Source organism: Phoenix dactylifera, chromosome 8 (genome assembly GCF_009389715.1).
Source record: "Phoenix dactylifera cultivar Barhee BC4 chromosome 8, palm_55x_up_171113_PBpolish2nd_filt_p, whole genome shotgun sequence".
NCBI lineage: Eukaryota > Viridiplantae > Streptophyta > Magnoliopsida > Arecales > Arecaceae > Phoenix > Phoenix dactylifera.
This window is the reverse complement of record NC_052399.1, coordinates 18,467,110-18,491,464: the sequence shown is the minus strand read 5'-3', so window position 1 is coordinate 18,491,464 and position 24,355 is coordinate 18,467,110. Positions and strand designations below refer to the sequence as shown.

Sequence of the window (24,355 nt, the reverse complement as noted above, 5' to 3'; positions counted from 1 at the left end):
TTCGTATGGCTCTCAATTGGAATAGTCGGCCAAGCCAAAAGAAAGAAAATGACGAAGGTTTCGAGCTCCACATGGTTTGTCACTTACTAAAATGCCGCGGGAGCCCATGTTCCGAGGCTCACAAAAATCTTCACATGGGACCTTTGAATTTAATAAAAAAAATAAGAAGGAACCGTCGACTTGGGTGGAAAAAAAAATGCTATCAACATCAGCCAAAGGGTAAAAAAAATATTAGAAGAAAAAAATTGCAGCTGCATGAACCGATAAGCCTAAATTCAGATGAGGAGGACATTATTAACTTAAATATATAAAATCAAGTAAAAAATGCTACAGCGAATGCTAATTGTGACTAAGCTTCAGCCAGAGCTTGGGCTAACGCGCCCAATCTAGGCCACGCATTCCAGCCGAAGCCATGAAGAAGCGGAGCACGGGTAAAACTTTGGCAGGACCAAAAACAAACTCAGGCTGGTTTTTCCATTCTGCCGCCCAAGTTTAGTCCAAACCCCTAAAACTTATAGTGATTGGTGTTAAAAGTTCGATCCCCAGCAGCTACACAATTTTAAGGACTCATTATTGGTTGAAGAAAATATGGCTGGTAGTTTCAAATTGTTAGAATCAATGTAGGGCCATTGTTTGATTGGTTACGTAAAATTTAGTCGGTTTTTCACATTCAATGAGATCCATTCACTGCAAATTTGCATTTCATTTCTCGTTTGCATTTTATTTTCATTTGAATTTCATTTAGCCGGCAAAGGTAGTCCATTCGCGTTTTTTTAGAGCACCAGTTTTTTTTTTTTTTTAGACGGATTTTTCATACAATGCATATGCGGATACATCCAATAAAATCAGAATACACTAGTTTGCAGAGTGCTAGTGGCAACTCCCCCTTCTCTGACCAAAAGATATACTCCGAGTGGTAGGCCGTATAGGCAGCCACCAAGTCGGCCGCTCCATTGGTTTCTCTGAATACATGCTTGGCCTGAAAGGCCCCCCATCCATCATCATCTCTATGTCCGGATTAGGGGATGGTCCGTGCTCTCACCCCTCAACCCCCCCAATCCACCTGATAACCGTGGCCGAGTCGCCCTCCAGAATGATTGAACTGGCCTATAGCACCATCCGCGCATGTTGAAAACCAGCCCAGGCAGCTCGCAACTCTGCCACAGGAACCGACGTGTCAAACAACTGGCAGCCACCTGCTGCCACCACCTGGAGTGCGAGCTCCGTAAAACAAAACCTACACCGCCCCGCGCACCTCCATCCAATACCGATCCATCGAAGTTGACCTTGAGGAAGCACGGAGGTGGGGGCTCCCAAGTGAAAAACACCGTCTGAAGAGCTGCCGGAGTAGTGAGGGAACCCCAGGTGTCCCGAGCTATCAAACGTCTATCTGAGAGGGTGGGCCTGATCTCCGTAGTCTGTGCTCGAGCAAATTTTGCAACAAATCTCGGTAACACTCTGTGCTCATCGAAAGTACGAGCGTTCTTTGCCAGCCAGATCTGATGTACTGTGCAAGTTGCTCCAATGGCTTCCTGACATGTCCGCAAACTGGCCAATCACTGTCGTATCACGTGTAGAAACTATAGCCTCTTCCAGCAGCTTATCCTCTTTTATCTTTTTGCTGGCCACCATTTATGACCCACCGCAAAAGCCAGCGTGGGGCCCACCGTCAGAAAATGGCGGGGCATGTAACTTCGTAATGAATTGACGACCATGATCGAGAGCGCTCTCACCATCTCATCCCGTACTCATTAGCACAAATTATTAGCGATGTACTTGTTTTAATTTTACATCATGATGAATAATATTTTGATTTTGAATGCATCACGATCAATCAGCCCTGATGGCCCACGGCAAAAAGCAACTCATCACACGTATATCATAATACGTTGTTACATTATGTTAACTAATTTAATATTATATTAAATTATTATATTATAGTACATAATATTATATTACTATATCATAATAATAATATAATATATTATATATTTATATATTAATATATATTATATTTTATTACGTTTGTTGTATAATACTATGCAATATTTTTTATGATGATTTTGCCATACCAAAAATAATTTATTATTTTGTTTACCAAACACACGTTAAAGTGGCACAACACTTTAAAAATATAGTTAATAAACAGCAAACAATTTTTTACAAAAGCTCTACTTCAGACATCTTTACTTCCAAAAATTTCATTTCCAAAAGTTTTACTGCCAACAGCTCCCCAAACGGAGCCTAATCCTCCATATTTAGTGTCGAGCTGCTGCTGCTGTCTCTTTGGAAGGTTAGAATTTTTCTATCGTAATTCTCCTCTATCTCCAGAACTTTGTAATCTTTCTTTATACATCTTTCTGATGTAATTTCTCTCTGATTTAAGGGAAGATGTATGGGTGGCTCATCTTACCTCCCTTTCAATCCAGGAAAAAAAAAATCCTCGAAGGTTTTGAAATCGGGGATTTATCAACTTACAATACCAGCAAGAATCTCCACGCATGTAGGATTTTATAGCTTTGAGGAAAAACAAAAACAAAAAATAGCAATGGTGCGCAACAAGCGGATACATCTTTATTTCATTTAACATTTACTGCAGTGCAGGATTACCAAATTCTAAAAATTCATAAACCTCTGCAGTTAACCATCATCATCAGCTAGACTACCAGGTTCGGTTCCCCGAGCCTCTTGGCACATCGAACACTGTCATCTAATATCTGCTCCACACCAAACCCATACTTGAAGCCCATGTCGACCAGCTTTCTTGCCCTGCTCTGGATGCTTTGTCCTTCCCCCTCCACTCTGAAATCAGAAACCAAAACCGCATTTGTCATACCCGTAGGAAAAAGGTTCTCCATGACTAGAAAGCAAGGCAGTGCAGTCTTCACTTACTCCTTAAGCACTTCAAGCTCAGGGTACTTCGTGGCGTAGTAGTCCACAATTTCTTGCATCGATGGGTATGCGCATGCCAAGAGAAACCTGCCGGTCATCGAAGGTTTCTCCATGCAGAAAGCATGGGCTTCACAAACATCTTCGATGTGCACCAAAGGCACTGAGCCCAGCAACGCCTGTAGGAACTTGAGATGTCCTTGAGTCACCTTGTCTCCGGTGAGTGGGGACACAATGTCTCGTACACTCAATGGTACATAGGGAAGAATTGTATCTCCTCCAACCAGGCCACAAGTTAGGCTGACCACCTCTAATTCTCCCTTCCCTTCTCTGCCGTTGTAGCTCAACAGTTCTTTCTCCGAGAGCGTCTTCAGACATGTGTAAGACTGCATGCATGAACACCATGAAAGCAGCAAAGTTAGGCCTACAGAAATTTAGCATCAGAATGGCAAGTGATAGAATCGCTAGCAAGAGCCTGACCTTCACAGCATCTTCAAAGAGAGCAAATGAGAGATTGAGAGGTGTCCAACAAGTTTCGTCGATGAAATCTTCATAACCGGTGCCGTCTTCCTTCAATGGCGATGCAGCTGTGACAGAACCGGTGAAGATGATTCGCTTCACCGTCCCGGATAATTCGCACAACCGCAAGATGTTCGGGACTGCAGCTAATGTGGCTTTGACAATATCTTGCTTCAATTTTGCAAATATTATCAGAGTAAGATCATGCTTCGATCTCTAAGTTTACAATTAGATTGTTGCTGTTGTTGTTTCTCTCTCTCTTTTTTTTTTTTTTTGAAAAAAGATTGTGAAGGTTATGTTGAGAATTGTTGCTCATTGATACTAAAATTTTGTTTCTAGTTTTATTCTACTTAGTTATCCTACCCTACCTAGAATTAGTATTTTTGTCTTTTAGTGATTATCAAAGTTTAGTTTCAAGGATAAAATTGATATCAAAATTTAAATGAGAAAGAAGGACTGTCCTCGCGTGATTTGGAACCTCATCTATTAGAGGAATTTAATAGAGGAATTTATTTCGTATTAGGATTCTTGTCCGATAAATAGTAGTAGTAACTTATAGCAAGATGTTTGTATGTGTGAGGCTTCTTTGTGAGAGGAGCCCAATTTATTGTTCCAGCTTTTATTTTCTTCTGAATAATTTTTTTTTCTTCTATGTTTTTTTTCTACTGCTATTACTTAGATTGAATTGGTGTTCGTTCCGGATGATGGGCTGGCACTCATTCTCCAAGTTATAAAGCAAATGATTTTGGACCTCATTCTCCAAGTTATGAAGCAAATGATTTTGGACCCCATTCTCCAAGTTATAGATTCGCCTTCGAGTGCAACGAAAATGAATTTGAGCTAGTCTAACAGTGGATCTTGTGGCAGCACACAGAATCTGATTATACCCGAAGAGATCCAACTAGTCATTTTGACCCATGACTACTCAGCAATCACCAATCACTTGGTTGACAAACTAGATGAAGATTTAAATCTTAAATCTGAACTCAATTAGGGTTTGTTGGAACCAACTCGTTTGGTGCAGGAAGGTCATAACACTGGGTACAACTTTTTTTTTATTTTTTTCCCTTCGGCATTTTTGGGCTTAATAAGGGCCGCGTCTCCTATACATAATCCGCGCGCACATGCAAACTTGTTTCCGCACTCGGACCAAACCCAATCCTGATTTGGACCTAATCCTGATCCGTCAATGAGTCGGTTGGATACAAACCAAATCAAACCTATTGAAAATTTCAGATCACGCATCTGTTTAACATTTTCAGACCCAACTCAAGCCGGCCCAATTAAATAGTATTAGTTTTATTTGTATACTTTTCAATTTCTAAATTTTAACATATGATACTTTATCCTCTAACGGAACCGAGCAGAAAGAATAGAGATAAGTCATAAGAGTTTGTATCGACCTTGAACCAAATGTATCTTTTAAAATCTCTGTTAATCTTTGTTGTATGACTAACAATCAAATGCTTATCGTTCATGATTTAATTTTTTTTAAAAAATATACCAAAATATTTTATTGATAAAGTTTCAAAGTGTAAATACTTTTAGTTTGATTTACTGCTCGAAATATATATAGTTTGATGCCTGAAAGAATTCTATATTTTTGCTAAATCCGAACCCAAATTTATTATCCAAATCCGGTCCCAATCCCACAAAAGAGAAGAAAAGTTCACTGACCTGAGAGAAGTTGGCGTTGAGTGGCGCAGGCGCGGCAAGGAGGAAGACGAACTGACACCCTTGGATGGGCGCCTCGAACGAGTGGGGCTCGAAGAGATCGGCTTCGAAGAGAAGCAGCCGGGTGTCCGCCCCCGGGAGGCTCTTCAGAAGCCTCGTCTTGGATTCATCTCCTGCCGTATCTCAAAGGCCAAATTAGCAAATTTATGATGAGTTCTAGGCGAAGAGAATTGAAGAGGAGAATGGACAAGAGAGATCGCCTGAGTTCCTCAAGGTAGCATGAACGGCATGGCCTTTCTCGAGAAGCTTCTTCACAAGCCAGGAACCAAGATAGCCGGAAGCTCCCACAACGCAAACCTCGCTAGCCCTCATCATCAAGATGGAACCCCCACCGCACCTCTCTAAGTCTGCTTTTTGGCAAGTTGTAGCCCAAGCGACATGGGGCCCTATGTTCTCACTTTGTTGTTTTTTCGGGTACATTGAACCCAGGTTCTCTCACGGATCGCTTTCTTCTTTGTTTTATAAGTGTAATCAACTACGCAACCTTCACCTGGAGATGACAGAAATACTTGGGGCTCCTCTTTGGCTCCTCCACTGTATAGGTATACGATGATATCGATGGTACTCTGGGAGCCCCCATCCTCTGGTTCTCTCAAGGTGAATTTCGATGGCAGCGTATCGGAAGGCGGTAGCAGATGTAGCGTGGGTTTTATGATCAGAGACCACGACTCCAGACTGATTGTGGCCGGAGGTCGGCACACATTTGATCGATCCATTCATGTGGCGGAGTTGCATGCGGCATGGAAGGGTCTTGTATATATTAGAGTACACCTGGATGCCCGTCGGATATTCCTAGAGGATGACTCGACCACAGTGGTGGGCTGGATCCATTGCCAACAGGCTAGGTCATACTTGCACCCACTACTTCGAGACTTCTGGAGCATGAGGGAGGAGTTAGATTTACTTCGAGTTTCGCATGTATTTCGGAAGGCAAACAGTGCTGCGGACTAGGTCGCCTCCTATGCAGCCCACCATTCTGGATTTGTATTCTGAGGTCTTTCTGATCGTGTGATGCAGGCATTAGATCATATTTTATCTTGTGATAGTTCTGGGCTTTCTAATCATCGTGTGCAGTGAGAAGCCAATTCAAAAAGAAAAAAAAACTACGCAATCTGGCATGCTGGCCAGTAATGCTGAACCGAGTGGATTCCACAATACGTGGATAAGCAGATTTCTGGCTGGATACGTGCACCATTCATTGGTGATCAACAGCGGCACATCGGTGGATTTCTTTCATCCACTATTGGTTGCCCTCTTTGGAGTTCAATGATGAGGGACAAGTCGGGACTATAGGTCTTAGTTGCTGGAGAGAAGTTTGTGCCCATGCCTCGGAGGTCTCCTCCAGCATCAAGTAGTTGATTGGGGATGGCCGATCAGTGGACATGATGAAAGATGCTTGGTTCTTCGACCTTCCCTTAAGGCAGTGGCTGACCATGGTCTGCACAAGCACTACGACAAGTTTGAGAATCTGTGATCTACTTCAGCTTGGGAAAAGGGGGTGGAACACTTAGCTGGTGGACTATCTCTTCGAGGACCAGCTGGCTGAAAGGGTGCTATCCGATGCAATTCCCTCACATGGCATCCTTGATGGCTTGACGTGAGAGTCTAAAGGTCCTCCTATAGCCCAAAAGTGAAAGCAAGGGATCTATATGACCTACATAGGGGTGAGGCGCCCCGAATATTAGATGGTGCATGGATATAGAGGCTCGGAGTTCATCCTAGAATTAGCTTTTTCATCTAGAAAATGGCTTGGGATCGCCTCCCTACCAAGGGTGTGTTGAGAGACCAGGGGATGAACATCCCCCCAACCTACCTTTTCTATGACGTGGAGGTTTAGACTATTCATGATGTAGTTTTTTGATGCTAGAAGGCTTTGCATGTGTAGAGACTCACCAACTAGCCCTCGGATTAACTCCGGTCAGTAATGTTAGTTCTGACCTTCCTCGAGTTCCTGCAAGGCAATATTAGTAGAGAGTTGTCTTGACATTGGGGCATCCGAGCCACTTATATTGCTCGCCATATCTGTCTGGCCAAGAACGCCTACATCTTTGAAGGTAGCAGACAGTCGGCGAGGTTTGTGTTGAAGAGGGCTATGACTCAGATGATTGAGTTCACTCACTCAGCCTTTATTTGAGTGACTGTGACAGCTCGGGACATTTGGGACTCCTACTCCGCTCTTGCAGCAACTCCGTTAGTTATATTTATCTAGGAGCCCCCACCCTCCAACTTCCTCAAGGTCAACTTTAATGGTGGTGTGACCGATAGTGACAGCAGAGAAGAAGCTAGCTTTGTGATCTGAGGCCCGGATTCGAGGCTGCTGGCAGCTAGCGGAATTACTGTCTTTGATATCTCGATCCTTGGGGTGGAATATTCAAGAGCGGCTCGGGCAGGTATCACCTATGCTAGGTGGATTCTGAGAGCTGATCTCATTACAATTAAGGATGACTCAGCTACAGTGGTCGGATGGATCTAGAGCCAGGTAGAGACGGTGATCCCTCAGCCTCTCCTGCATGATATCAGGAGGAGCACGAGGGAGTGCACATCCTTCACAGTCAGGCACATGTAGCGGAGAATTCTAAAGAGGTTTTGTGGACCACAATGTCATTTATCCTGACTGTGCTTTGTGATATTTTATTTTCTGATTTACTTGGATATATTCATACCACGATTGTATGATTTGTCTGTTGTATCCAAAAAAAAATCATTGAGCCCAAAAAGATGAGGAATAGTTCACATACCGCATGGACGAAGTAGTCCCCATCTCACGAGATAAAAACCTTCGAGCATTTGACGGGCCTTGTGGCACCCGTATCCATCCAATTTTGACATGCGTGAGATAGCTTATGAAATAAAAAGAAAAAAAGGATAAATTTACAATCTCTTCTATTAAAAAAATTAGGGAAAGATTAGAGCCAGCTAAAGTCTAATTATTTTTTATATGGATATCTCATATGCCTTAGAATCGACCACAACTGGTGTAGCAAGCCGACCAAGAGGAGCTAGCCATGTGGCCATAGACCGGCCATTGAAAGCCACCACATAGCCGACCAGAAAGGTGTAGAGAGAGTCTTTTATTTCAAACTCTTCTCTAACCGGTGATAGTTCAGTCCACGATCACAAACATTTTTTTTACGTGTGCAACATGCGAACTAACCACAGGAGCAAAACGCGCGGGCATGAATCTCGTGCGAGATGTGTGGGCTGTTAGTATAATAGCTAATGCACATGCTCGATTTGCTTGGAGATAGGCGCTTTCTCTTGCCTTTATAAAGCCCACTCGAGGGCCCTCCAGATAAATTCTTTTCAATCCTACCGCCATGTTGCCACCTCGTTGTCTTAAATCTCCTATGTTCCTTGAGATTAGCATCTGACTTGGGTATTGAAAGATTCTCGACTAAACACTCTTTAGCAAATGAATTTCTATATTTTCTATTTCAAATCGCATCGGGCTCAGAAGTACCAGACCGAGCGTGACCATCACTACCCAACTCTTCTAATGTGGCTTGGAGACCAGCAATGACCCCAAGCCAATCATGCTGACCTGAACGGGCGACCTAGCTAGCTCTCCAGCCTTGCAACATGCTCGATGTTGAGGTCGGGCCGGATTTCAGGGGCATCAATACCGATTATTGATTTTGCTTTTCTTGTAACTTATTTTTTCCATATACAAGAGAAGCGTTTCTAATTCTCCTTGATGCACACACACCAACCGATCCATATACTAACATATATCACCCAACTTCCTTAGCAAGTTGGTGTACATCTTTTCCAACTCAACGAAAGCTGCTCCTCACGTATATTGATCTGTAGCTAGCTAAAATCAAGTAGACGAGACTACAAGATCGCAGTAGATTGTCATTCCGTCGACATAAAGGTACTGCCGCAGAGCTCAAATATAAAAAACTTGTTAAAATGGTTGCTACGTGCCTCGGTGTAATAACTAATTAAGATGGTCCCTAATCCAACCTGGCATGAGGGAGTTGGTATATTAATTAATAGGGGGTCAGTGCAATTCAAATGGGCATGCCATCAGTGGATGACATGTCAAGATTCCCTTTAGATTGGAATGGACTGGTAATTGGTTTGGGTTGTTTAGCATTTTCTTGAAGAGAACAATAACTTATCTCCATAATTTTGTCCATGCATGGTAAGTAAAACAAGATGCTTTGATTATTAAACAAGAGGATAACAATGAAGATGCCTTGGTTTACATATGTAAGCCAATAATTATCCCTTATCATATATGGTGCTCCAAAGCCAAATCTAGAAGAGGAGGACGCATCCGTTGAGACTTCTTTTTTTTTGTAACTCATTGAGACTTCTCGGTTAAACAAGGAAACCAACAGCAATGATTGAGATCCGCTAGCTGAAAAAAGAAAGATACTTATCCTATGTGGTAATAATGTATGACAGAATTAATTACAAACTTTATCTATTGCATCTTATATTCAAAGATTTTTTTTTTTTTATGGAACTCATATTCAAAGAATTGATGCCGACTAATTATCTGATACTCAGCAAATTAGAGATACCAATCTTAAGTCCTTCGCATCTAGAATTCATGGACCGACTAAATACTAACGTGTGCCTCCTAGATGCATTCCCATGAAAGGGTATGCAATAACTTTACATATACGATATGGAAGCTGTTGGGAGGCTGCATCACAATGACATCAATTTACTTATTTTAATTTATTATTATTATTTATTATTATTATCATCATCATTTTTATCGTCATCGCTATTATTATTATTATTATTATTATTATTATTATTATTATTATTATTAATGATATAGTATGATGATAATGGTTAGAATTTATATCATAATTATTTAAGACTTTCAGAATATTTTATCTTTAAACAGGAAAAAAAATATAAAAGATGGTGTGATGATGTCCTCACCTGTCGCTGCGAAAATGATGCGTGGATATATAGTGGAGTTAAAACACCACACCATTAGATATGATTTTTTTTGGCTTTGTCAATGGAACCTCGCAAGCCAATTGCCGCTTGCCTACTGTTGTCTGCACGCAAGAATTCTTGCTTGTCCAGAAGAGTTTTGCCTTCTATCACGTCATTCAACATCAATATATTTCTGGCTGATTCTGCATGGAAATAATGATCGGTCCCATTTAAGATAGCGTTTGGTGGAGAGGATAAGGGGAGGGTATCCTTCGAATCGGGAGATACCGTACCAAACACTCAAAAAGATGGCCTCACTGGGATGGGTGGAAAAAAAAAAAAAAACAGAAAGGATAATTCTGTTAATTGGATGTGAAAAAAAGGTACATCAGCTTAGCCTTCTGAGATTAACAAAACAAAGCTCTTCATATTCAAAAAAAAATGGTACAACAAAAAAGTGTTAGCTTGAAATTTTTTATAAAATTGCTTGAAACTTCCAGACCTGAAATTTTAGGTCTGGATGAATTCTTTCATCCACTGCTTCTTTTTACGATGATCAACGGTTTCTGTCCTAATTATCAGACACTTGGTTTGGAGTCATTTAGCTTTTTTTTTTTTTTTTTTTTTTTTGCATATGTTCCTCTCCTTCTTTCCTCTCCTTCTTTGACAATATAACTCATCTTTATTGCAAACATAATTATTTTTTAATAAAAGCCGGGTAGCTCCTTTTTGCCTCTCTTTACATCAAAAAATTCTGTTAATCGATTTTGGCGAAATAGTGTTTTGTCACAACATAGAGAAACTTTATCTCCTCCGATGCGCGGATTTGTTCTCCAAACTCATCCCCCCATCCAAACACCGAAAGAAGACTCATTCAAAGGAATACCATATCGATATGTCTTCAAAACTTATCCCTTCAAAGAAACGTAGCCTCAATGATTTTGATCGAGACAGTGTAAGTTTGAATTTAAGTCTTTCATTATCCGGAGGTATGCATCTTGTGGCTACCAACAAACACCAGCTAGCCGAAAAGGCCAAATTTACAATGCCATCGTTGTTGGTGGAGTTATGGGGAATAGAGGAGCCAGTGCAGTGAGGGCGCCATGCCTGAAAGAAAGGCTGTGTGATGTGTGAAAGGCCTGCCACTTGATCGGATGGAGTATTATGGTCCATAGGAACGCGATTGAAATGGTCCCAGGCCTAAGCTATGACTTTGAGAAAGTTCTCATAGAGCCAGTCCAAATACCAAGCCGATATTTACCTAGCAGGCTGGCCCATTTGCATCGTTATAAATAGATTGGCACTATCTAGGCTTTTTCTATTATTACATTTTAATATAAATAACCAAGTTTCAATCTTAACTAATTTTATTATTATTCATAAAATTAATAACTATACTCCTAATTCGGAAAGGTATATTTCTGTTCTAACTCTAATTTGCAAAACTAAATCAAAATGAGTGGAATATGTTTATTCAAGAAGAGAGTGGTTATATTGGCAGGGCGGATACCGTGGACCACCAAATCTGTCAAATCATCACATATGGAAAGAAAAAAAAAAAGAAAAGAAAAATACACGCTTATGATCCCGCCCTGATATCCACCGTCACATTAATTTTAGAGAAAAACGGCCTATGCCTAGAATGGGCCTAAGCAACAGCCGTCCGTCTCCCAAATATATGATATGATGGCTATCCAGAACCGTACAATACTCTGCAATACAAAAGTGCACAGGATAAAATTTTGGTTCTTTAATGAGTTTGGATTATTTGCAGTATAATTTTTGCACCATAGAATAGTGTATGATTGTTGGCTATTTCAGAGATGAGTGGCTCTTATTCATTCCTAAATACAATAAAATATTATTAATATGGTGCGTTGCGGTGATAAAGAAAAGCAGCCTATTTTTGAGATAGATGGTATTGCAGCTATCTACGAAGATTATGTGGTGCAAAAGTTGCACGCCTAGATATTCTGGTCCTCTCTCTGAAATATGGTAAAAATGGAGGTAGAAAAAAAAAAAGTGCTCTTCGATCCCACTGTTCCTTTTTTCGACCGTCTCTGAATTTCCAACTGTAACAACCCAGAATCTCACCCAAAATGGCTAGCCGGAACATATTATTTTAGTTCCTTGATCATGTATAAGTACCCAATAACTATCCAGCGAATAACCGATGTGGGACTAAACACACGCCCGCACGAGTCCTCATATACTCCCTCCGTTCTAAGAATTTAAATTAATTTAAATCTAATCACAAACACCACGATCGGCTTGTAGTCAGTCTCAATGGATCCGTGCTGCAATATCTCCTAGTCCACATAAGTTATGTGCTGGATCCACTCTGATTCCATTTATAACAACTCAGAACCTCACCCAAAATAGCTAGCCAAAAAGTATTATTTGAGTTTCTTAATCATGTATAAAAACCTAAAATTTACCAAACGAATAATCGATATAGGACTAAATACACGTCCGTACTGATTCTCACACATATTTTTTGCCGCCGTCCTTTTTCAATTTCACTACTGAGGGAGAGGACGACGAGGCCAACACCAATGTGGAGATCGCCGGAGATTGGGCGGCAGCACGAGAATTATGGACTAGGAAACAAACTCCTCGGCTGTCACCTTAGCCCTTTCCGGAGCCCCCCTCTCTCTTCGCGACGGGGATGATCGAGATTGCGGGTTTTCCGTTTCTTCGACAGGCTTGGCGGCAATTTCTTACTTTAGCAGTTCGGATTAACGACGTGAAGAGCGTTTAACAAGTTGCGGAATGCGGACCCAAGCGAGATTAAGGTGCGCGATTCGGGCTTAAATTTAGATTTGTATGGGTTGCATTCAGAGTCAATCTAGCTAAATGTGTCATCCACACAAAAGCTGGCAAGGGTCCAAAACTTCGGGTTAATGCAGACCACACGATGTCCATCCTCTTATTCATCGCGCCCCGGTGGGACCTGCAATTGTGGGTTTTGGTGCGCCAAAATGACATCTTCACTTCAATAATCTGGCTTACGACTTTAGGAAAAAAAAAAAAAAAAAATCTGGCTTACGAGCTACGAGGGCCATCATAATTATCTAGCTAAAATTTTATCTTCTTTAATTTATTTTTATCTAATATTCTAATCTATAATTTAATACAATATTAGTCAAACCATTAAATTTTAAATAAAATCTAAATACAACAATAGGAAAAAAAATTAAATAATATAACGACCATTCAATAACATAAAAAAAAATGCATCCTCTTTCTCATCCTACTGATACTGTTATTTTAATTAGATGCATGTAAGTATAAATTTTATAAGCTATTTGATGGGGACATCAGCTAGGTCCCCATTTTATTTGCATATTTGCTTATTGTTATTTCTGGGTTTATTTGTGTTTAGGGATTTATTTGTGGTTTATTTTATTCTGGGCTTATTTTCATTTTAGGGCTTATTTGTGGGGAATTATTTTATGTAAGGGGTTTATTTTAATTGTTCTTATGGGGCCCTATTTAAAGGGAACTTGTAAGCTGATTAGGGTTTTAATGCAGAATTAAAAGACTTCTTTTCCCCACGTTTCCTCTTCTTCTCTTCTCCTCCCTTCTCCTTCTTCTCTTCTTCTTCCTCCTTCTCTTCCCCTCTTCTCCTGCCTCCATTTAAGTTGGTCCGACATCCACTTGGTATCAGAGCCAGGTCGGCTTTGCCCCTGCTGCCAAAGCCACGGTCCAGTGTTTCCTCTCTTCCTTTCTCTCTCGGTTTTCACCAGCCCCCCCTCACCTCTATCGGTTTTCACCAGAGACAAAAAAAAAAAAAAAAGAGAAGAGAACAGCCCCTTCCTGGTTGGCCGTCCCTGTCTCTGTGCCCACACCCACCGCCGTCTCCCTTCACGACGCCGCCGTGCCGCTGGTTCGCCGCCGGAGGTCATCGCGCCCCACGGACACCCACCGTGCCACGACTTCCACGGTTCTGCCACCGTCGGTCCTGTGACCGATCGTCGGAAGAAGCCGCCGCCTGTCACCGCCGACCACGGATCGGCGACCGCGAACGCCATAGCCCCTCTGTTCAGGCGTTCCGCCGCAGCCGCCGAAGCGACCGGTTCGCCCTCCCGAATCGATCGGGAGGTTGAAGAAGAAATCAGGTAACGGGTAAGTCCTAAACCCGTTACCTACAACCCGGTGACCCGGGTCCAACAAGCAAAAAAAAAAAAAAAAAAAAATCCCGTAGGATCCCGTGACCTGCCCGGGTTTCCAAAAAAAAAAAAAAAAAACTTACCTCTGTTTCTGTCGAACGGAACCCTAGGGTTTCCGCCGCCGACACCATTGCCGCCGCCCCGCCGTGCCGTCTCTGCTGCCGACGCCTTCCCCTCCGTCAACCGAACCGCGCCGCCCCTGTGACCGTGCCGTTCGGCCTCGTTCTGCCTTCGCCGTCTCCGCCGGCCTCGCTCCGTCTTCGCCGTCTCCGCCCGTGCCGCCTCTTGCCGCCGCCGAGATCCGCCATCGCCCGAGTCCCGTGTTCTCCTCCGTCAACCGAGCCGCGCCGCCTCGCCGTCGCCGTCCCCGCCGCTCCCGTGATCGCCTGATTGCCACCACCACCCCCTCGGTCGCCTCCCTCTCACGGTCAGCCACAGCGACCATCGCCGAGTCGCCGCCGCCGTTGCCGAGCCGTGCCACCTCCGCCGGGCTCCGCCTCCACCAACCTTCGTCCACCGACACCGGAGTTGCCGCCATCCTCGCCACTGCGGCTCCGCTGCCGCACGCCATCACTGCACGCCTCCCCCTCCGCTTTCCCTCTCTCCTAGCCGAGTCGGTGCCATCAGACCCCACTCGAGCTCGGCCAGCCTGACCCCCATTTCGTGTTCAGCAGGCCGCAAGCCCAGTTCCATCACCCGGCCCGCGCGCCAAGCTCCCTTGAGTGTGGCCCAGGTCCAGGCGGTCTCAAAACAAGCTTGGCCTGTAGTGCGGCCCAAGGCCACTTGGCCGTAGGCCCTGTTTCAGGCCCGATCCAGAGTCTTCTTCAGTCCATTTCAGAAGCCCAGGAGCCCTTGTGCTGTAGATCTAGGTCCACAGCTCTAGCTAGCTCTGCCCGGCGCCAACTTCGTGTTCGAGACTCCACGAGCAGACGATTCTGGTCAACTGCATTCACCACAGGTAATAGGTTCTTTCTCCTTTGGGCTTGCTTATCTAAATATGTTCTAGTTCTCTTGCATGACAGCCCTATTTTGAAACTTATTTTCTTGTCAAACTGCAAAACCTAGACATTTTCCACCACACCCATCCTACCTACCAATTAAATCTAAATATTAGATTAGTACACCTTAGTGTCAGGACATCATCAACATCCATAGATCAGATTACTTTCAGACTTTGAATGACTGTAAAACGTGTTTGCAACCTAACTTCTTATAGTGACTAATTTTCTACTTTAATTCTGAAATAACCAAAGTACAAATTAGTAACATTTAATTTTAAGTTATTTTTGTGAAAAGTTGCTGATTTCCGAATTCATAGTAGGTTGCATTAGTGGGTTGCATCAGTAGGTTGTCCTGCATTACCTTTGGACAATTAGGGTTCATTAGTAGTATTGCATATCATATCACCAATTAGAGTAGCTCCTGTATGCCCACCCGTAGTGGTAGAGAGTACCTCCTCACTGACTCTCAGACCCCTTCATCCACCATGGACCCCAGAGTCATACAAGATATTCTGGAACAATTAGCCGCAATACGAGCTGATAACGACGAATTCAAACGTGAGATCCGTGCTCAAATACAACACCTTAGGACTCCGGAACCATCATCCCCAATCGCAGCTTACCCCGAGTTTGGTTTGACCACACCGCCGGCAGCTTTTCCCCATCCCCCTAGGAACCAACATCATTCTGATCACCAGCGCGATCTTGACGAGCGACTACTTCGTACCGTGCGAGTAGAAGCCCCCACATTTGCTGGTCAATTAGAGCCGAGCGTGTACCTTGATTGGAGAGCAGCCATGGATAATTATTTTGAGTGGTACGACATGACTGATGATAGAAAAGTACGGTTTGCTAAAATGAAGCTTATTGGGCAAGCTCACTGGTACTGGCATAACGTTGAACATATGCGTGAGACCCAAAGGCTTCCTCGTATCACCACCTGGGAGGATATGAAAGAAAAACTGAATGAAAAGTATCTGCCATTCTCTTACCGATAACGCCTTATGAATAGGTGGCAGAAACTAACTCAAGGGACTTTAACCGTTGCCGATTACATTGCACGATTTGAAGAGTTTCACATGAGGTGCGGTGTAATCGAAGAGGAGACTGTTACTCTTTCTAGGTTCCGGGCAGGACTCCGCGAGGAGATTCAGAAAGAATTAATCCTCCGAGAGATTACCACCCTTAGCCAAGCATACCAGTTGGCTCAAGATGTAGATAGTTTCTTACAAGCCTCTGTAGTGAGGCGTACCGACCCTCGACCCATGGCCCCAGGAGCCCGACCTAATCAAAACTACCTCCCACAACCCAGGCAGCTTCCCAATCCTTCTAACCAGCCCGGCCCTAGCCAAGCACCGATTCGGACATCCCCGATACCTGTCCAGAACTCTTCAAATGATAAAGAAAAGGGCATACTAGGTCCCAATCCTCGTTCTAGAAGCCAAACCCAATGTTTCAGGTGCCAAAAATTTGGCCACATCGCGTCCCAATGTAATGCCAAGACCTATCTAATGACTGAACTTGAAGTAGGAACCCAGGAGACTGAATGTGTCGAAGAAGTCTATGAACCAAACATCAAGGATTTTGTAGAAGACTTTGGAGACGAACAGACCGGGTTAGAGTTTATCCAGTCTAAATCCCAAAATGAGCCCACTGATCGGAATGACCAAAATCCTAGGCTTTATGTGGTTCGGTATACTCTAGCTCAAACCAAGACCGAACAAGATTGGCGTAGAACCTCCATATTTTACACGTTTCTTAAGATCAATGATAAAACATGCAAAATCCTATTTGATAGCGGGAGTTGCATCAACGCCATTGCATCTGGAGTTGTTTCCCGCCTCGGCCTGAAATCTACCCCTCATCCCAACCCATATAAGGTAGCCTGGGTAGATAAGACATCCATCTCGGTGTCGGAAAGATGCCTTGTACCGATTCAATTCCTATCTTATAAAGACGAGATCTGGTGCGACTGCCTTCCGATGGACGTAGGTCAAGTCATTTTAGGGAGACCTTGGTTATACGATAGGGACGTCACACTTCATGGACGTTCGAATTCGTGTAGCTTTATGTTCCAGGGTCGGAAAATTGTACTGAACTCATTGCCTCCCCGAGAGCCCGCCTCTACAAAAAAGAGTGCTACCCTACGGAAAGATAAATCACTTCACATCATTACTTCGAACGAGGTAATGAAAGATATCGACAGCCAATCACCTGTGTTTAACCTTGTGGCTAGAGTTATCAATGTGGAGTCGAATCCTGAGCACCCACCCGCAGTAGTTTCCCTGTTGGAGGAGTTTCACTCTGTTTTCTCTCAGGATCTTCCAGATATACTTCCTCCGATGCGTGACCTCCAGCACGTCATTGACCTCATTCCTGGAGCATCCGTACCAACTCTTCTCCATCATAGGCTCAACCCAAACGACCACACCGAACTGAAATGTAAAGTTGACAAACTCCTCACTCGAGGGTATATTCATGAGAGTTTGAGCCCCTGTGCTATACCCACACTCCACACCTCCAATAAAATTACGGTTAAGTATCGTTTTCCCATCCCTAGGCTGAACGACCTCTTAGATTTTATGTCTAGTGCCACGGTCTCATGGCAAGATGTCAATATGGACTTCGTGTTGGGACTTCCTCGTACCTATATCAAGCACGATTCCATATTTATGGTTGTGGACCATTTTTCGGATATGGCGCCTTTTCTCCTATGTCCTAGGACTTCTAACAATTCTAGAGTTGCCAAACTTTATTTCAATGAAGTCGTTAGACCTCCTGACCTTCCAACACCTATTATGTCTGATAGAGATGTTAGATTCGTGAGTTCCTTTAGGAAAATTTTTGGACACATGATTGGCACTAAATTAAAATTTTCATCGGCCTATACTAGGACCTGGGATTTAGTGTTACCGACCGCCGAGTTTGCATATAATAGTTCGGTCAATAGGTCCTTAGGCGTGAGTCCTTTCGAAGTGGTGAATGAATATAAACCTAGGCAGCCCATAGACTTGATTCCCATGTCTCATCAACATAGAGTCTCTGAGTCTGCACAATCATTTGCTTCACACTTGCATTCATTGCATCAGGAGATCAGCAAACATATTCACTCTAATAATTTAAAATATAAATCTCTTGCTGATTTGCACAGACGTTATAAAGAATTGAATGTAGGCGATCATGTCATGGTAAGAATTAGACCTGAACGACAACCTTCGGAAATGTTCAAAAAGTTGCAATCTCGTAGTGCGGGACTGTTCAAAGTTTTAAAGAAAATCAGTTCGAATGCGTATGTTGTAGATCTTCCTGAAGACTATGGGATTAGTGCGACATTTAATATTGAAGATTTAGTCCCATACAAGAAATCAACATTCATTCCTTCTGATCCTTTTGTTGATACATCCACTGTTGTTGATCACCCTGCTCTAGCACCTGCTAGTGAGCCTCCACCTCCACAGTTTCATGCACGCAGAGAACACATAGAACATATATTAGATGAGCAGGTTATATCTACCAGGAGAGGAAGCTACCAACGTTACCTTGTTCGGTAGAAAGGTCGACCCGAATCAGATGTGTCGTGGATTTCGCGAGCTGAGTTGCAGCGCCTTGACCCGGATCTTCTGGAGCAGTACGACAGTCGCCCCGATTTACACTCGACGGGGTCGAGTTTTTCTCACCCGGGAGGAGTTGATGGGGATATCAGCTAGGTCCCCATTTTATTTGCATATTTGCTTATTGTTATTTCTGGGTTTATTTGTGTTTAGGGATTTATTTGTGGTTTATTTTATTCTGGGCTTATTTTCATTTTAGGGCTTATTTGTGGGGAATTATTTTATGTAAGGGGTTTATTTTAATTGTTCTTATGGGGCCCTATTTAAAGGGAACTTGTAAGCTGATTAGGGTTTTAATGCAGAATTAAAAGACTACTTTTCTCCACGTTTCCTCTTCTTCTCTTCTCCTCCCTTCTCCTTCTTCTCTTCTTCTTCCTCCTTCTCTTCCCCTCTTCTCCTGCCTCCATTTAAGTTGGTCCGGCATCACTATTGAATATATGTATAATAAACATAAATCTTAAAATGGTTTTTGTAATTTATTCAATTCTCTAACTATTTAAGTTTTATTTCTCATTCACCAACTGCGTCAAATCTCTCATATCAGCAACAACTTAAGGAAACGTGGTGTGCACAGTGCTGCAAAACCTAAGGACCAATGCAACCTCGGCCCGCTTGTCCACACACAACCCAACTCAAGCTACACGCTATGGTACAGGGTTTAAATATTTTATTGGATAGTCGTTTAAAGATGGTTAATTTGCATGCTATGGCACAGGATAAGTCTTCACCTGCAATTCTTTTTTTTATTTTTGGGAAGCAAGCAGACATTAGAGAATGTTCGTGCTATGAAGGGAAACAAACGTAAGCGAAAAATAGAAAAAATTATGAACTATTCGTCTAAAAAAAATAAATTAAGAACTATTTATCTTTTTAGTTATTAACGCAAGAGTCCTCTAGCTCGTAGGTTAACCCTTAGCATAAATGAAATTACACAAATGGTCTAAATTTTACCATAATATGGAGCTTCTCCATTAACATGAATGAAGAAAATTAAATGAAATTACAGCAACAAGCAAGAGCATGAGGTAGAAAAGTGAAGAAACCACACATAAAAAGTAAACGAAAGTTACATGGATTACAACAACAGGCTACGTCTGAGTCATGCTCTAACTAGATGGACTTGATTATTCTCGGTGCCTTCCACGTTTTCTTTGCTACTGAGATTTTGCTGTCCGAGAGAGCTGAGCCAGATGTTAGGATTAGGGTTGATGTTGCGTTGGATAGATTTACGAGAATGTTTGCAGAATTTGCTGTGCTAATTCCTCTGCACTAAGTTCGCACTCAATTCCAATCTGTTGCAAGGGAAAATATTAAAAATATAACTAGACGTGCATATATCAGCAAAAATACAAGAAGCTTATTAACAACCATTTACTGGCAGTCAACCATAATTAAGTAGCTAATAGAATAGATTCCAAGATTGCCATGAAATTGAATGCCGGATTGTAATAGTTCTCTTTTTTCAAGCAAATTCATAACCAAAGTTTCACTTGTAAGCCTAATCCAATACACTTCCTCCGGCAAAAGATGTTCTCCAACTGCATTAGTTTGTTATCTGGAAGGGGTTGATCTCTCAGACCTATCTGGCTTGTCAGTCTATTTATTTGATGTAAACAATGTTCTAAGCTATCCTTCATTAAGGATTGAGGGTTTTTAATCTCTTTCTTAAGTGGAGAATACATGGATCCAGAATATAACACCATGGCATCCCAAAAAAACCGATGCTAAGGTGGAAGAAGGGAAGCGTCTATATCTAAAGACTATTTTCAAACAAGAAAAGCTGCCCAGAAAGTTAAGACCATCAATGATATTCTGAACCAAACAGTGAAATGCAAGTATTTTTGATGTGAATGGAGGTAGCCAGCGGCTGCCCCCAGTGTTTATTAAGACGAGAGAAGATGTACAGTAAAGAGTAAGTAAAACCATCAAATTTTGTTCTTTCAACTTTAATGTATCATTAAATACCGACAGGTTCATCGTGTAATTTTAACAGGCCTACGCGTTAGCCATATCACCCTAAAAGATAGATTTTGTAGGATCCTCTTGGCCACATGCGGCTACTCAATCTAACCTAGTTTTTGTCTTCTTCCCTGTGTCTTTTTTATTCGATCCTCTTTCTTCTTTTTTTGATACATAAAATAAACATGGTCCGAGTGCCTCTAGTATTTAAACTTCAGTAGATGTAAAACCTTTACGGGCAAATTTATGTTAAATATATAGCAGCCTTTTTTTCCCTTAAAAGAGAACCCGGAAAGCAATAGTGGTTCCAAGTTGCATGAGCGGCATCCGGCATAAGCGTAAGCATATTGAACAGCTTTGACTCTGTTGCAGATTCCTCGTAACTACATACCTGTATCTCTTATGTATCTACACGCCTTGTTTGGTGCTAAGAAGATATATGTATTGGAACCAGCTAGCTCGTGGGGGTCCAATAAGAAGCAAAATCTAAGTGGCCAGGTTCTTCAGTGAACAGGTCTAGATATAAGTTTCCAAGAAGATATAAAGGAAACATGGGGGGTTGAGGGGGTGTAGATACCTTGATGGTGAATGAGTTGAGCATGGTGTCATCAATGGTGCTGAGGCTCGCATGGAGTATCTCGAGAGAAAGGCCCTCAAGAGCGGTGATTATCTTCAGAGCCTGGCCAGGGATGCGATGCGACAGAGTCTTCAGGAGGACGTTGGGACCCGAGAACTTCACCTCCACATCCGCAACCGGGGATTTGGAGTTGGCCGCGAGCTCGTTGACGTTGTTCTCAATGGAGGGGGAGGATTCATGAGATGGAACCAAGGTCGGGGAGCGATAGCTTTGCTGCAATCTTGGCTTGTAAGGGCTGCCTGGCTGAGGAGTTCTTGGACTTATGGGCAAACCCTTTCTTGGACTCAGAGGCGGAGGCCTCGGGCTCAGTGGTGTCGTCCTAGGGCTGGAAACTGGTCTGGGGCTGAGAACCTCACTGTAGACTTTCCTCTGCTTCTTGGCCTCCAGGGACTGCAGGACTTGTTGTAACTCCTTGATGTAATCAACGACTCCTCCTATGATGGAAGCTTGATCCCCCTGAGTTAAAACAACAAATATAAGCGAGAGGAGAGCAGTAAAATGATTGTCCCAGACAAGCAAACGCCTAAACCATCATACTTAAACGGCGCCATGCGGGTGCAAAAGCATCATGGAAAACTTTCGGAAAATATAGGATAATAAGAGGTCTAAAAGAAGGGCTTGACAGTATCTTACCCTCTTCACATAGAAGCATGGCATCAATGATCGGAGTACCGATAAGTGCTCGTTCATTTGCTTCCTCCGGTTGCGCTCCACCGTGATGTGTGACATCTTGTGCTGCCCGTCTTGGGCGGCCGCATCGACCGAAGCAACCAGTGTGGAGGACTTTAGCTTCTTTCGAGCACGGTTAGTCTCCTCATCACCCTCATCGATCTCATGAGGCCTAATGCTAGACGAAGCCGAACCTTGAGACACTAGCCTCGTCGTAGAATCGTCACCACCTCTCGGGCTGAAGACAAGCTCTTCAAATGGGTTGAAGGGAGGAACCTCCTTAGTATCATCCTCCAAGCTCTCCAGGATTTTAAAGAGGTCCTCCGGGGAGGTGGCCCCGGTGAAGCTGGTGTGCCCGAACTCTGTGTCCTCGAAAAGTTCAGATAGGCCGTCTCCCATGTCGCCGGCTAATTGATCACTACGGACGTAATATCGGACCCAGTCGGAAAACCTCCTCGTTTGGAATGGTTTTGGTTGAATATGGCCAAACTCTCGCGTGCAAATGAAAGAAACCTAAGAACTCATGAAGGTGGGTACATGGACAATGATAAGAATGGATTCCAGAATAACTCCCAATTAAGTTATATGGCTCTACCTCCTCCTTCAGTCGCTACACCAATAACTATGCATTGCATTCTGTAGAAAGAGAGAATAGAAATGAGAACAAGTGGAAAGGGAGGAGGAAGGAGGAAAGAAGAGAGAAGGAATCAAAATGGACCGTTGGAAGGAACGGGGAAGGAGGGAGGAGAGAGGTAATATAGAGAAATGTCGGCTGACAAGTGGAGGGGAACCACGGCAATGCCACTAGGGGTGCGGGTTTTAATTTTTCTTAAATTTTTGGACGCTCTGCATGGCGATTTAAATTGGGAGTTCCCGGCACCGTACAGGTTCTGCATTTCCGGCTACTGGAAGGATCAAAAAGGCAACACCGAAGAGGGCAGGCCAAGTTTTGACAGTTTGACAAGCGCATGGCGACGGTAAAATCGGCCTCTTTGGGTGCTCCGTTGCATGGATGATGCGACGGCCAAGATAATGGCTTCCTGTTACCTTGTAACGTTACAAATATATATATATATAAGAGATTTTAAATAATTTAGACTTCCATCTAGGAGAGGAGGGTTGTATCACTACCCGATCACCCGGTTCATACTTCTCTTTAGATCTTAAATAATAAACTTTGACAACTTTCGGTTTTACATATCATTATAATTTACTGGGTAGCTTTCATATAGGTGACGTTCCATGTCCGCTGTTGATCTACAGGTATAGAACCTCGTGAACATATATCTTTTATCAATCCAAGTACAATTGTCACGACCACCATTATTTAACAAAATCACCGTTCAAATAATTTTAAATTATTTTTACAAACCAATATTTAAAAAAAACCGCAAAGTATCTATCTGATGGACAAGGAAGGTTTTACAGCATAACTTTGTCGTTGAATTAATAACGACCTGTTGTAAACATGTAGTAGTCTCACATTAATTCATAGCGCTAAGAGATTTATAGTGCAGAATCATAGAATCTAAACAATATTTTCTAATTAGTATTTTTGGTTCAAGTTTTAAGCTATAATTTATATCAGGGTAAATCTGGCTCATAACTCATGCGTAACTAGGTTTACTAGATAGAGCACTCAAAACCCATCCAAGATCTTATATTCAGAGATACTGAGAATTACAGATATGGACATGTGGTTTGATGTTGGCCAATCTACTAACATCTTTTAATTCCAGTTTGTTGGCTACTATGGCTTCCTCTACAGGAAGAAGTCTCTCTACAGAGAATAGAAGGGATGCCTTAGGATTCTCACTGCACACCATGAATAAAAATCCTAGTTCTCATCCTTTTGTGCTAAGGGAATATTTTAATTCCAGTCTTTAATGATAGGCCTCGCCATTCAACTTTGGCGCCCGATAATACATGGGCCACATCTCCTTAGGAGGGATGCCCAACGTACACTATCGCCTCATTATTATCATGCTACAATTAGCTATTATATGATGCTGTAATGCTAAATAATGACCATTACAATACAACAATATGAAATCATAGAGAAGTGTTCTTCGAAATTTTTAGCCACATTAAAATCTGTCATAATCTTATATTGACTCATGAAGTTCAAGATATAATTGTTGTATGGCTATTAAGGCCATACTTATAAGGCATTGTCACAACCATGTTATACTGCAATCTGTACAGCTTGTTTAGCATAATTGATGCAAGGTCTTGAAATTGGGATATAAAGCCCCCGCA

General features: G+C 42.6%; 2 protein-coding genes across 2 annotated transcripts; both read right to left on the bottom strand.

Moving 5' to 3' along the window:
* Window positions 1–2,480: 2,480 nt before the first annotated feature.
* LOC103702948 (putative anthocyanidin reductase) lies at window positions 2,481–5,631 on the bottom strand. Its single transcript, XM_008785602.4, has 5 exons — window positions 5,343–5,631; window positions 5,086–5,255; window positions 3,370–3,579; window positions 2,893–3,275; window positions 2,481–2,802 (listed from the first exon to the last, which is right to left on the bottom strand). Exons 1-5 carry the CDS (start codon window positions 5,560–5,562, stop codon window positions 2,658–2,660), a joined length of 1,128 nt encoding a protein of 375 aa, XP_008783824.2. The 5' UTR covers window positions 5,563–5,631; the 3' UTR covers window positions 2,481–2,657.
* A 14,145-nt stretch (window positions 5,632–19,776) lies between these two features.
* On the bottom strand, window positions 19,777–22,804 carry LOC103703039 (transcription factor SPEECHLESS). Its single transcript, XM_008785737.3, has 3 exons — window positions 22,061–22,804; window positions 21,368–21,883; window positions 19,777–20,123 (listed from the first exon to the last, which is right to left on the bottom strand). The coding sequence occupies exons 1-3, from the start codon at window positions 22,493–22,495 to the stop codon at window positions 20,058–20,060; spliced, it is 1,017 nt and encodes a 338-aa protein (XP_008783959.1). The 5' UTR covers window positions 22,496–22,804; the 3' UTR covers window positions 19,777–20,057.
* Window positions 22,805–24,355: the final 1,551 nt, after the last annotated feature.

Coding starts and splice junctions, on each gene's coding strand:
- LOC103702948 (XM_008785602.4), bottom strand. CDS start 5,562: ATGTACCCGAAAAAACAACAAAGTGAGAACATAGGGCCCCATGTCGCT. Junction 3,276..3,369: donor TCTTTGAAGATGCTGTGAAG/GTCAGGCTCTTG, acceptor TCATGCATGCAG/TCTTACACATGTCTGAAGAC. Junction 2,803..2,892: donor GAGCTTGAAGTGCTTAAGGA/GTAAGTGAAGAC, acceptor TTCTGATTTCAG/AGTGGAGGGGGAAGGACAAA.
- LOC103703039 (XM_008785737.3), bottom strand. CDS start 22,495: ATGGGAGACGGCCTATCTGAACTTTTCGAGGACACAGAGTTCGGGCAC. Junction 21,884..22,060: donor CATGCTTCTATGTGAAGAGG/GTAAGATACTGT, acceptor GTTTTAACTCAG/GGGGATCAAGCTTCCATCAT. Junction 20,124..21,367: donor TCAACTCATTCACCATCAAG/GTATCTACACCC, acceptor CCCTTGCAACAG/ATTGGAATTGAGTGCGAACT.